This window comes from Hesperophylax consimilis, chromosome 7, assembly GCF_061612785.1.
Source record: "Hesperophylax consimilis isolate HC1 chromosome 7, BYU_Hcon_1.0, whole genome shotgun sequence".
Taxonomy (NCBI): Eukaryota; Metazoa; Arthropoda; class Insecta; order Trichoptera; family Limnephilidae; genus Hesperophylax; species Hesperophylax consimilis.
The window spans coordinates 30,402,724-30,416,361 of record NC_142842.1 but is presented as its reverse complement, the minus strand read 5'-3'; the positions used below and the strand labels follow the sequence as shown (position 1 = coordinate 30,416,361).

Genomic DNA, 13,638 nt, shown 5'->3' with positions numbered 1-13,638 from the left:
AAATATTTCCATAATTTTCCATTATGGAAATAACCACCGATACCGAATAATTTTAAATGTAATGATTTTCTAACTAATTATTTCCTACTAATTGAGTTTGCTTATCTCTTCGATTCAAAATTCCAAAGTATGTATAAAGTATTTTGAATAAAATTACGAAACCAAAATTTCCGTGGCTTAGGAAAATTGAGCGGTGATGAACCGAAAAATCTTAATTTATTATTGGGCCGTTTTTACCCTATCATTATAATGATGAAAGGGCAAATTAGTAAATGTAACCTCGTGAACATGACAAATTACTGCTCGTAATGGGCAGATAATAACCATGCTGGAAACATGAAAATCTGTGGAATCCTTGGATTAAAAATACTTGGAAGAAATAGAACATTGATGAAAATATGCTACCAATTAGTTACTGTAATTTGAGTGTCTGATGAACTTTTTCGTATTTTGAATTTGAAGACGTTGATTGAAGGGATAATGTGAAAAATTTTATTATTTGAAATCTGTATGCCAAAAAATATTCATCTAGAAAACATGAAATTATTTTTCTGCTCCGTATTTCGTCGAAACTTTTATTATAACATTTAAATCTCAAATAAAAAGCTGGATACGAAACGTAGGGAGATCCGGAATAGATAATATACTGACGCCAAATACAGACTGAAACCGAAAACACTCAACTAAACAAAAAGCACCAGGTGTTTTAATATTATGTTTTGTCGTTTTTATAATTTTTTCAGAAAAAAAGCAATATTTAATATTTTTATAATTACTATACGACGACGCGGTAAGTCGTGCCATGGACTGAGTCTTCTCTCTGCCAAATTAAAACCTGCGATACCTGCAATATCGCACTGCCCCACATCAAAGACAAAGTATTACACAATATTGTACTCACCAGATTTAGGTTATCTTGATGTGTTAAGCGGGGCCAAGTTAAAACAGTAATCACAAAAACACAAACACACGGCGAACGACACTTGCAATGCTTATGTGTTTTCCACAGCGTTTACGTTTCCACAATAGTTACTAATACAGAACTTTCAATATGTAAATTGAACGCTTTACCAGCGGTATACTAGTCGAACATCACGTCGTGATAGCGTCCAAAGTTGATGCAGACTCACAATAATTGAGCGAATCCAAAAGTACAGGTTTGAATCCTGGCTCTTTGATTGGCGGGGACAGAACACAGCCACATTATATGTTAAAGAAATACTAAGCACAAGAGATCCCAAAGAGGATGTCATTCATTATTTGTTACAAAAAAGGAAGACAATAAAATACTTATCATTATTATTATTATATAGAATAACCGGCAAGTACCTATGTATGTAACGACGATGTAAATATGAGATGAATGAAGCAAGTAAATATTGTGTCTTAGTTTTGTTCTTAGATAGAAAAAGAGATTTTAGAGAATTTTAAGAAGTTCATGAGTTTTTATGAGATTTCATTAAATTTCAAGTGTCTGTAAATTAATTTAAATCCTTTGATGAGACATAAAAGTGAAAGGGTTGTTAAGCAAAACAAGGTATTTACTAATCGAGAACTTTCTTGTAGTAACTTCATCGTAATCTTATAAAACATAATAGTTATTTATAGACCCATCGTAACACTTCCTCTCTGAAGTTGGTATTTAATTTAATGAAAAACGTCGTCTTTTGTCGAAAACCTACTCTGTCATGTTGCCATCTTCTTGGCATTCGGGATATTTCTTTGTCCCATTATTTGACGCGAAGAAAGTTTTCCCTGATGTTTGATTTCAAAGAAGAGAGATTTGTAAGAATTTATGAGGTACCTTGATAAATGTAATAATTAGTTTGAGGTTTTGTGAGAAACACAGAAGTTCGTATCACAGTAGGTTATGTACATCTAGTCGTGAAAAGTTTTAATATGTCATAAAATGTAGCATTATACACATTTGAACTTATACACAACCGCTTTACATAGCATTAAAAACGATTATACTTATACCATATACGCATTCGTCAGAACTTCTGTTTAAGAGGAAGCTACAAGCCAAAAATGTGTATATTAGGTATTAAAATTGCTTGACAAAGGGAGTCTATAAACGTTCGATTTCAAGCACAAAACTGATTTTTATTTATTTTGTAAATAATTTTGTAAGAAAACAAAAAAGTTGATCAAATGAAACTGTCACAGATAATCTTAGCTATACTACTGTATTTTTAAAAAGTTTTTTCCTTTACGCGTTCATACATTTCTATTGAAAAAAAAAATTTTTAGTAGTTTACATTTATATTTTTTATTAAGTAATTTACTATTTTATTCAAACGAAACGATAGAAAAACCTTCAATTTATCTAAAACATATTTTTTGGTATTCATAATGTACACCAATTCGTTATAAAGATTAATCAAAATAGTGATTTAGCATTAAGCTTCGCCTTAAAGAAATAAAAATTAAAAAACCAAATGCATTACACTTCTATCATGCAACACTAAATCTACAAAGATTATATTCTAAATAAAAGTACACAATTTTACAATAATGCCTGTAACAGACCACGCTATATTCTCATGGTTTGGCCTATTTTAGCATATCGCTCGTCATACATTCCTATTGGTAGTGTATGGCGAGCGGTATGCTGAAATACGCCAAGACATAACGCGTGTTGCACAATGTGTCTCGACCCTAATGGAAATCGTAGACAAGCTAACATCAAAACTGCCAACTCCAACATGTAACAAAAACGATGGGGCAATTCAATTATAAATTGGAGTTTCTTTTTAAATTCTTCACCAAAAAGATTCAGTTTAATATAAAAAAAACAAATTATTATTTTTTAATTAATTTCGCCCTAAAAACACACTGAAAATGTAAACTGAATAATCTAACGTAACAAACAACTACATAATGATAATATAATAAACACAAGCGCAGATTAATTATGAGGAATATCTTTTATATTATACAGGATGCGTTTTATGTTCCAGATATAAGTTTTTTTTTAACTTTTAAATGAAATACGTTTTTATAATTTACATTTTATTGTATGGCCTTTAACAATAATATAGAATATCATGTCGGTTAATTTGCCGTCTCTGGCCTTGGCGCAAAGGTGAGCTCTTTAAAGCACATTTTCGCATACTTCTGGCGTTATTTCAGAAATTTCGTGTCGAATGTTAGCATCAAGGTGGTGGTTGGTTTATTGGTGAACACATTTAACTTCAAGTACCCCAGTAGGAAGAAATAGGGAAGGGTCAAATCAGAAGATCGTGGGGGACCTTCGACATCACCACTTTTTGACATTATTCGGTGAGTCACGTAATTTTCTCCGAGTTCATAATTGAAGAATTATTTAAACAAAATGTATAACAAATAACCCACTGTTGCGGCGTTAGATGCTCCATAATAAATTATTATAGACCACTCTCAGTTACTGTCAAATGCCATCCAAACTAAAATGGCGGCTAAGCAAAATCGACCTGGAACATCAAACACACACTGTATTATAACATCGATACATATTTTTTGAAAATTGTATAACATTAATTTTTTAATAAACAAAAATACCCGTACATAACACAAATAATATGTATGTTTTGGTGATAAATTGTATGTACCGAACTGTATGTATTCCACACATTTCACTAGCCCGCCACAACATGACTCGAGGTATGAACAGTAGCCTTGAAGCACAAATAAACCACCCACTAGATTGATAACTCCGTGTTTTTGTTCCAAGCAAGTTGTTCCACTGTTTAAGGCGATGCACTACGTAGTCATTTAAAATCAAAATGTGTTTTTGGTTTGAAAATTTGGTCGCCTAGAAATGTTTCAGATGCTCTAATTAAATACTACGAGTAGAATACATTTGGCTTTTGAAATAACCGAGTATTTTTTAGATAAGTCTTTTTATAAGCCCAGAAAAAAAATGTATAAGGCCTATGAAAACTGCTTTAAAATTCAATCTCTCCTACTTACAAACCCATTTTTGGTTATGATTTTATTGTATAATGTGGCAAATTAAGTTATTTATAAAATGATCTGAAAAAAAAAAAATATTTATGCCTGAACATCCACAAAATAAAATAAAAGGCACTTTTTGGCCATGTTTCTATCTTGCATAAATCAAAACAGGCGGATTGTGTTAAGCGGGAATTTAAACCTTATCGCCATCTACGTAAGGGGTGTTATTGATAGCGGCTCGATTTAAAATATCACACTTCGTAGTGCATCGCCTTAACCATAAATATAGAAACATTTGTTTTTCATGTAACTTTGCTACGTCATACACACCATCGACGAGGATAAAGGAAACTCAAAAAAATACGCGACCATAGACAATATCATTCTCATTCGTAGACTGCCCCATTCATTAGTTTCAAATGTTTTGAAGCATCGAATTTCGATATTTTTCTGCTAGTAACCGAGAATGAAAAACTCAGTTTCATGTTTAGTATTTCTCTTTTAGCAAGATAGTAAATTAAAGCTACATAATAGGTTAAATCATTATTGTTTTAGAACGATGGAATCATACCTTGCATAATATAATTACGATCCGATACGGCATCACAATACGCATAATCCTGGCAGGAACAAGGTTACATAATTAGCTGGAGTAGAGTGGTTTATTCCGAAGAAGTCGTAGGTCCCCTTGACGCACTCGACTTCCTCAGAAGTGAAGGTTGGAAGACGAGAGGAGCTGAAGCCTTGCTGTGCACTACGCTAGACTATCTTCTGCTTGAATACTACGATGTAATCGCATTACTCAGAGAAAATTTGGATGACCGTAACACCCTGCCTATAAATTATTTAATAAGCATGAAACACTGTAATATCTTTAACAAAAAATATATTATATGGTCATGAAATGAAATCAACGATAAATTAAATACGTTTTTCTACATAGTTGTTTGTAATGTCGTGTATATAAGTCAATTACTGTAAACTCAAAACCTCGATATTGGCAGCAAAAATTAGATTTTCTGGTTCATTCCATCAATGTTAATACTCATTCCTACTCTTCCTGAAAGCATTAAAGAAGTGGATTCATACATTTGTTGGTTTTGCCAACATTTTCGTTTCGATTGATCGATTCATAACACTTTTTCAACACAGGCATTTGGCCGGTGAAATTTTTGATGAATTACATGTAAAATAACAAGTCTTCTCTTCTACTAACCATTTTGCGTTGCCCTTAATACGTCATCGTAAAGATGGTAGATCCTGGCGTGGGATATGAACAGAGAATATTAGGCTCACAAGTAGTCAGCAATATCTAGGAAATTATCAGAAATTATTGAAACAAAAATCCCCAAGATGAAAAAGCATATATTTTCTATAAAAAATATAAAAATAAATTAACATCTTATATTAAAAAAAGTAAGGAAGAGTATTTTAAAAATAAAATATTATCTTCAGAAAATAACCATAAACAAATGTGGAAAACTGTTAATTTCGCCATAGAAAATACAAAAAAAACACAAAACATTAAGTACATTGAACATGATAAAAAAATTATAGATGCCAATATACAGCCTAAACAATGTGCAAACATACTTAATTCCTTCTTTGCAAATGTTGGGAAAAATCTTGCGAAAAATATCCATAAGCCTTCAAACCAAGAAAACCATAAAAATAAAAATATACAGAAACATAATATACTTTCAATGTTTGAAACAACAACAGAATGTGAAATCTCGAAAATAATAGAAAATATGAAAGGAGGTTCGTCTCCCGGTTTTGATTCTATTACGACACACATGTTAAAAACTATGAAACCTCACATAATAAAACCTATCACTCATTTAATAAACTTAAGTTTAACAAATGGAATTTTTCCAATGAACTACAAAACCACAATAATCTCACCTATTTACAAATCTGGAGATCCACATCAAGCAACGAACTATCGCCCAATATGTCTAATTTCTAATATAGGAAAGATCTTTGAAAAAATAGTAAAAAAACAATTGGTAAATTTTCTAGATAATAATAAAATATTACACAAAAACCAGTTTGGCTTTATAAAATCACTCAGCACACAAGATGCTATTGCTAACGTAACTTCATACATTCACGAATCATTAGATAAAGGTAAAAAATGTGCGGGTATATTTATTGACCTTAGAAAGGCATTCGATAGCATATCCCATGAGATGCTATTAAAAAAATTGAATAATATCGGCATAAAAGGCAACGTGATTAAATGGATCACCGACTACTTAAAAAACCGTCCTCAAGTGGTAAAAATCAATCGTGTTAAAAGTGATCAAGAGATTACAAGCTTTGGAATCCCCCAAGGTACAGTGCTTGGACCAATTCTATTTACTATATATGTAAACGATATTTTTTTTCAACCTTTACATGGTCAAATCACGTCATACGCCGATGATACAGTATTAATAATAAGTGATAAGACTTGGGAAAAAGTTGAATTAAAGGCCACAGAAGACATCAACACGCTCAAGAATTTTTTCGACACCAATTTACTGTCACTTAATAATGAAAAGACATTTGTAATTCCATTTGCAATCCATACAAATGATACTCCTAAAAATTTTAACATTGTCATACATAATAATACTAAAATTCACAGCCAAAACTATTGCAAATCAAACTGTACAGTACTAAAAACAACAAATGAAATTAAATATCTAGGAGTAATTATTGATAAAAATCTGAAATGGAAGGAACAAATATGTCAAGTAGTAAAAAAAATTAGAAAATTAATATATATATTTTTAAGAATTAGAAACTTTCTGTCGATAAAAAATCTATATTTAATTTACTATGCCTTAGTTCAATCCACTTTACAATACGCTATTATTAGTTGGGGATCCGCGTATAAATGTAACCTTCTTCCAATTGAAATTATACAAAGAACAATTATTAAAATTATATTAAAAAAATCCTTTGACTACCCAACAGAACGCCTGTTTGAAGAATTTCAAGTACCTACATTTAAAGACCTATATATTAAAAACTCATTAATCCAAATTATAAAAGAAAAAGATAAATATCAATTTTTAAATGAAAACAGAACGCGACTTAGACATGTTTTTCTATGCCCAAAACTAAATACGTCTTTTGCACAACATCATTATACTTACCAGGGAAGAACTTTTTTCAATCGTCTACCAGAAGAAATCAGAAGCATTAATGATAAAACCCAAATACTGCTCTCTGTCAAGAGACACTTTAAAAATATTCTGAAAAAAAAAACTACTGTCACTTAATTAATCTCAAAAATATCCTTAGTTTTCCATAACTTTCTTTCTTTATTAAAATTTATTATATTAATATATTATCCTTCACTACTATCAAAAAAAAAAATACTACAGCAAACATACATTTATGTACAATGAATTATCTAAGTACTAACTAACAACAACATTTATGTACACTCCCCTTCCATACACAAGCAAATGCTTTCAATGGAAGAGTAGTAAAAAAAACCCAAGATGTAAAATGAATTATGTACCATGTAAACTTATTATTAAAAATAAAAAATAATTCCAAAAAAAAAAAAAAAAAAATCATAAATTCACAAATATGTGTGTTTTATTTTCAGGACCTAAGATTGTCAAAGAATGTTTTTTTGATTTTTTTACATGAGAAATTCAATGCAGGAGCCTTTCCCGCACCTCCACCGCCACATCCTTGCTGGCATACTACAAGAGGTTCATTAGTCAACCACTTATGTATCTACGAATGCGCTGAAAGCAACCCGAGCACAATATGCGAAGTATTTTTTGATAAGGCCACTATTTACGCTATTTTTCGGACACCCTCTACTATCGGCATACTATACGGCCATACTCCATGAGCCACAAACTGACAGACATCTCGCTAATATCGGAACAGTATATTCAAATCTGCGTGCCTTAAGCTCAAGATGTCAAACGTAACCAAGACAGATATCCACTCAGCAAGTAAGCAGCTGTTATAATTGAGAGTTTTCATTGCATAGTTGATTAATTGGATAGATGACGTGTTAGACCACAAGTTTCACTTTTTGATCGGAGTTAAACCCCCTACCTTGAATGATGCAAGAGGCACGTAAATGCCACACATTACCCGGTTTCGGTGTGTGGAACCTCAGCATTTACGCATTAACCATTGTGCAGTGCATTGGTCAGATTGCCAACCCTGGAATTTTTTGGGACATATCTGTTGCCAAACCTGCGATCTAATTAATAAACCTTCGAGTCGACAGAGGAATGCACAAAAGAAATCAACGACATCTAGTGACGCTGAGGAAGATGACAATAAAATCATTACTTATATCGATAAAAAGTTTCGAGAAATGAACGAAACAATTAATACGAAACTAAATATTCTGCCAGACATAAAAGACTCCATCGGCTTCATTTCCGCCTAGTACGAAGGCCTGAAAAAATGTTATCTGATTCATTGGGCACAATAAAAAGTCTACAAGCTGAGAATGTTAAGCTAAATTCAGAAGTGCGCGATCTTAACGCACGCGTGTCCCACATGGAACAGACAGCCAGGGAAACCAACGTCGAGATCCAGTGCGTACCTGAGCATAAATCTGAGAACCTGATATCGATCGTTAAACAACTTGGAACCGTGATTTCTCGCCCCTTTGCCGAGTCGGAAATGCTTAACATTCATCGAGTCCCCAAGATCAAATCAGATTCCAGAAGGCCCAAGTCAATCTTCGTGAAGCTCCCGAGCGTGAGGGCAAGGGATGAAGTCCTGGCTGCAGTCGTCAGCTACAACAAGAAAAACATGAACTCCAAGCTAAACTCAACACATCTAGGCATCGACGGCATCAAATCACCGGTATACGTCAGCGAACACCTCACACCAGCAAACAAGGCCCTGCATGCAGCCACGAGGATTAAAGCGAAAGAAGCTAATTATAAATTCGTGTGGATCCGTAATGGTAAAATATTTGTACGTAAAGATGAAAACTCAGCGCATGTAGTGGTGATTCGCAACCAGGACTCGTTAGCTTCGCTTGCCTGATTCCTACCGTATTTTGTTTAATTCAATTGGTATATTCCCTGTGAATTATGTATACTGACATGGACAATCTAAGAATTTATTACCAGAATTGCAAGGGTTTAAGAACTTAACTTAATGAAGTTTATCTAGAAATACTTAATAACAATTTTGATATTATTATTCTAACTGAAACATGGTTGAACGACTCTATATCTGATGCAGAAATTTTTGGTTCGCGTTATAATGTTTTCAGAAGGGACCGTAACAGTTTTTCTAACCATAAAAGTGACGGAGGGGGTGTATTGATAGCCGTTTTACCCAAACTAACCGCTGCAAGCATTGGGAAAGTACCTTGGAAGACGTATGGGTGACTATCAAATTCAGCCAGAACAAATTAACGAGATGTCCCTATATTTGTGCTCTTTATATACCTCCCCCGTTGCTTGTTGATAATTTTGAATACCTTTTAAAAAAAATTAGCAATGTTATGGAAGGCGTTGGTGAATCAAATTTGTTAATTATAGGAGATTTCAACCTGGCAGGTATTCGTTGGACCCGCAATGAGCCTAACCAGACTCATTTCTTATCTCCAGAAAATTATAATAATGACATCGGCAACCATCTTGTGAACTTTCTTGCCCTAAATAACCTCAATCAATTCAATGACATTGTGAACAGTAACGGTAGAATCTTAGATCTCGTTTTATCCAATTCACATGCACTACAAGTCAGGCAAAGTACCGATATCTTAAGTCGCATTGATGTACATCATCCACCCTTAGAGATTGATTATAGTTTTGATTTCAAATTAACAAAAATGCTAAAAAATAAAACCTTACTTAAATATGATTTTAATAAAAATGATTACATTCAATTCAATCGGGAATTACAAGAACTAGATTGGGCATTACTTTTATTATTATTTCGACTTCTCCATAAAAAATATAAAAATCCTCGTGATGGAAATTCTTACGAACTCTTACGCACCCGTTGTTCCAAACTCATTAGTAATTGCTACTTTAAATATATTCAACAAATCGAATCGTGTCTGGTTAATCATAACAGCGTTAAAACTTTTTGGAGATTTATCAAACAAAAGAAAAAAAATAACAGTACTATCTACTACAATAAATAACACATCTGCCCTGATGATGGACACTGCAATGCTGTCCGAAACGTTGGCTAAAGAAGGAGTTAGCGCAACACGGCATAATACCCCAAAAACAAATAACAAAAAAAAACAGTACTATCCCCCAAAATATGACGTATGGAGAAAAAAAGTCATCCAATGGCGAGGAAAGCAGTGAACTATTTGCCCAACACTTTTCATCTGTATATGAGAAAGATAACATAAGAGGCAACGAAGAGACTCAACCTCATCCCGTTTCAATTGATCAATCAAACGGCGTTCTGTACACAGTAAATATTAGTGTGCACGATGTAAAAATAGCAATGCTTAACCTCGACCAGAGCAAAGGTCCGGGTCCCGACAAAATTCCACCTATCCTAATTAAAAAGTGTGCACACAGTCTCGCACTCCCTCTGACTATCATTTACAGGAAATCGTTGTCTTCATCCGTTTTCCCAACAAGATGGAAACAAGCAAATATTGTACCTATACCTAAAAGTGGCGACCTTCACGACGTCACAAACTATAGACCCATCTCCATTTTCTGTTCATTTGCTAAAATTTTCGAAAAAATAATTTGTCCAAATCTGAATTATCATCTCGCAAAAATCTTATTACTCCAAAACAGCATGGATTTCTCTCCCAGAAATCAACATCCTCTAATTTACTTTGCTATGTCACTACCTTAACCGAAGCTGTCGATAAAGGTCAACAGATAGACAGCATCTACACTGACTTTAGTAAGGCCTTTGATAAGGTAAATCACAGATAATTAATACATAAACTAAAACGCATGGGTGTTCATGGGACCTTGCTTAACTGGTTTTACTCCTATCTAACTGACCGTGAACAAAGAGTAGTATTTGATGGTTATGAGTCAAGAGGATTAGATGTGCCGTCTGGAGTACCTTAAGGGTCCCATTTGGGCCCGATCTCGTTCCTTGTTTTTATAAATGACTTGCGCGATGTTATTTTGGATTCTGAAATTTTATTGTTCGCCGATGATTGTAAGATTTTTAAAATTATCCACACATTACTTGATTCAATACTTCTTCAAAATGATATCAACAGAGTTTCTAAGTGGTGCATTGACAATAGAATGTTTCTGAATTCTTTAAAATGTGTCCACATAACTTTTACACGTAAACGCAACTCTATCTCAACTCAATATTTTATCGACGGTACTAAACTCCAGGAAGTCACAACCATTCGGGACCTAGGCGTAATATTTGATAAAAAATTAACTTTCACACCTCATATCGACAGCATTATTTCTAGATCCCTGAAAATGCTAGGATTTATCAAACGAAATAGTAAAAATTTTCAGAATCCCAAATCAAAAATAACGCTGTATAATTCCTTCACCCGCAACGTGTTGGAGTACGCAAGTTCTATATGGAGTCCAACCTCGGCCGGCATAGTCCAGTGGTAACGCATTGGACTGCCATTCCGAAGGTCGCGGGTTCGAACCCGGCGTGCGCAAATAAATTTTATTTGATTGATTTGTGTTATTTCACAATTAATTAATTAAAATAATATATAGTATATTTGCGGCACGTTCCAGAGTGGAAGATACTACCAGTATCACCCTGGTGTAAGACCACCATTCAGAATTGAAACGTTGCTCCAAATGGCTTTAGCCGTGTTTAGTGACTAGATCTGAATAGCCAGGTACTTCCTCACCTTCCTCTTTCCCTTCCCCACTTACCTTCAGCCTCACAACATCCCCCAATTGGGGATGCCATAGTCTCACTGGCTCCAGACGGGAGCAGTTGGGACTCTTGTGAGGTATTCACTATAAAAAAAATAAAAAAAAACCTACAAAGTTCATATTCAGCATTTTATGTACCACCTAGCGTATTGTGATAAGCGAGCTCGATCACTTCCTCATTACACCGATAGACTAAATTTCTACAATGTACGCACCCTTGAACAGAGAAGACTAAATATTGATTTAAATTTTCTTTTCAAAATTGTTAATGCTCTAATAAACTGCCCTTTTTTACTCTATCAAATTATGTTCAACGTTCCTAGAATTGGTTCCCGACATATACATTATATTCCGTTACGTATTAAAAAATATAAAACTAAGCTGGGGTATGACTCACCTTTACCGATGTGCCGTTATTTTAACGAGACATATAAAAGTCATCCCATTGATTTGTCAATGTCATCATTGGCCACCTTCAAATCAAACGTAAACAAGACTTAAAGCTACCTATCGTGTTGATCTAAAAAATAATTACTGTTGCTGTTATGAAATGTATATGTAAGTGTATGTATGTGTGTATAAATGTATGCATGTAGGTGCATACATGTACATTATTCTTTACTTAAAGTGTTGTGTTCATCAATGTTGTGTTTGTCTGTAATTAGTGATAGTATCAACCAAGTTTAATTAATGTAATTGTATTTCGAGAGCTTTGATATGAATCACTGTTGACAAACCTAAGAAAAATAAAAAAAAAAAAAACCTAAGTGTAAGTCGAAGCAGAAAATAATTCCTTGTTCAGCAGTCCATAGCAGCGGCACCCTTTTGGCAGGGGACTGACGAATCCGCTCAGTGATTGCATCATCATATTTTTGTTTTAAAATCTGGAGCATTCATCACGGAGAATTTAAATATATCTACCGACCTTGAACTTCTGTCTCTAGTTTTGGGGATAACTTTGACAAAGTCATTCTAAAACTATCAAGAAGAACATTTGTGGAAATCAAGCTGAGATGATTTGCTGCGGACAAGCTGTACTTCAACTACCTACGATTTACGCAACGAACTATATCGCAAAATTCTATAATTAAGCAAGCGCCTTTTGCAATATTTTTCTATATAAATCTTAAATGCCTAATTCTATCTTTCTGTTTACAAAATCCTTTACAACACAGATGCAAATATTTAGCTGAACTTGAAGATTAGTTTGTATTTTAGATATTAATTTTATTTAAACTTTTTGCCATCTAATCCTTCGGTAACTGAATGTAGCTAGAAGTGTGTAGTTTATGTTACATGTGTACTGTAAATGGAAAAATAGTCTGTAATATACAAAAATGTAAATATATATTTCACATTATATCACACCGCCTATTTGACTAACAGCATGGGCAAATATACATCTAAAGTGGCGACCACCTAAAAATATTAAAACTATATACATTAAAAAAAAAAAAAAAAAAAATATATATATATATATATATATAGTTTTCTGTTATTGACTGATGAGCCGGTGGATGCAATCTGTTCGCCTTAAGTTATAAGTTGTTATTTCAGTTATAAGGTGAGTTTTCAGAAATAATAATTTCAACATGGATTAAGCTGAACTACGCCGTGGATAAGAGGCACCTGCTTTTCAAACAAGTTAAACTTGGCAAAGCTTATTCTATCAACCTTTCTGCCCTATCTGTTTATCAGAAACAAAATTTCACTAATCAATATTTACTTTCAATTTCAAAGGAAAATAATACTTGAATGAAGGTATTAGATGAAAGTGTTTGTATTTATGATGAAATCGTAAAATTTGTTTACTCACCGTTTGTTTTGTACCGAAGGCAGTTAAATAACCTTG

General features: G+C 33.4%; 1 protein-coding gene across 1 annotated transcript; it reads left to right on the top strand.

Moving 5' to 3' along the window:
- Window positions 1-8,373: 8,373 nt before the first annotated feature.
- On the top strand, window positions 8,374-8,967 carry LOC149422623 (uncharacterized). Its single transcript, XM_089633618.1, has one exon. It carries the CDS (start codon window positions 8,374-8,376, stop codon window positions 8,965-8,967), a length of 594 nt encoding a protein of 197 aa, XP_089489744.1.
- Window positions 8,968-13,638: the final 4,671 nt, after the last annotated feature.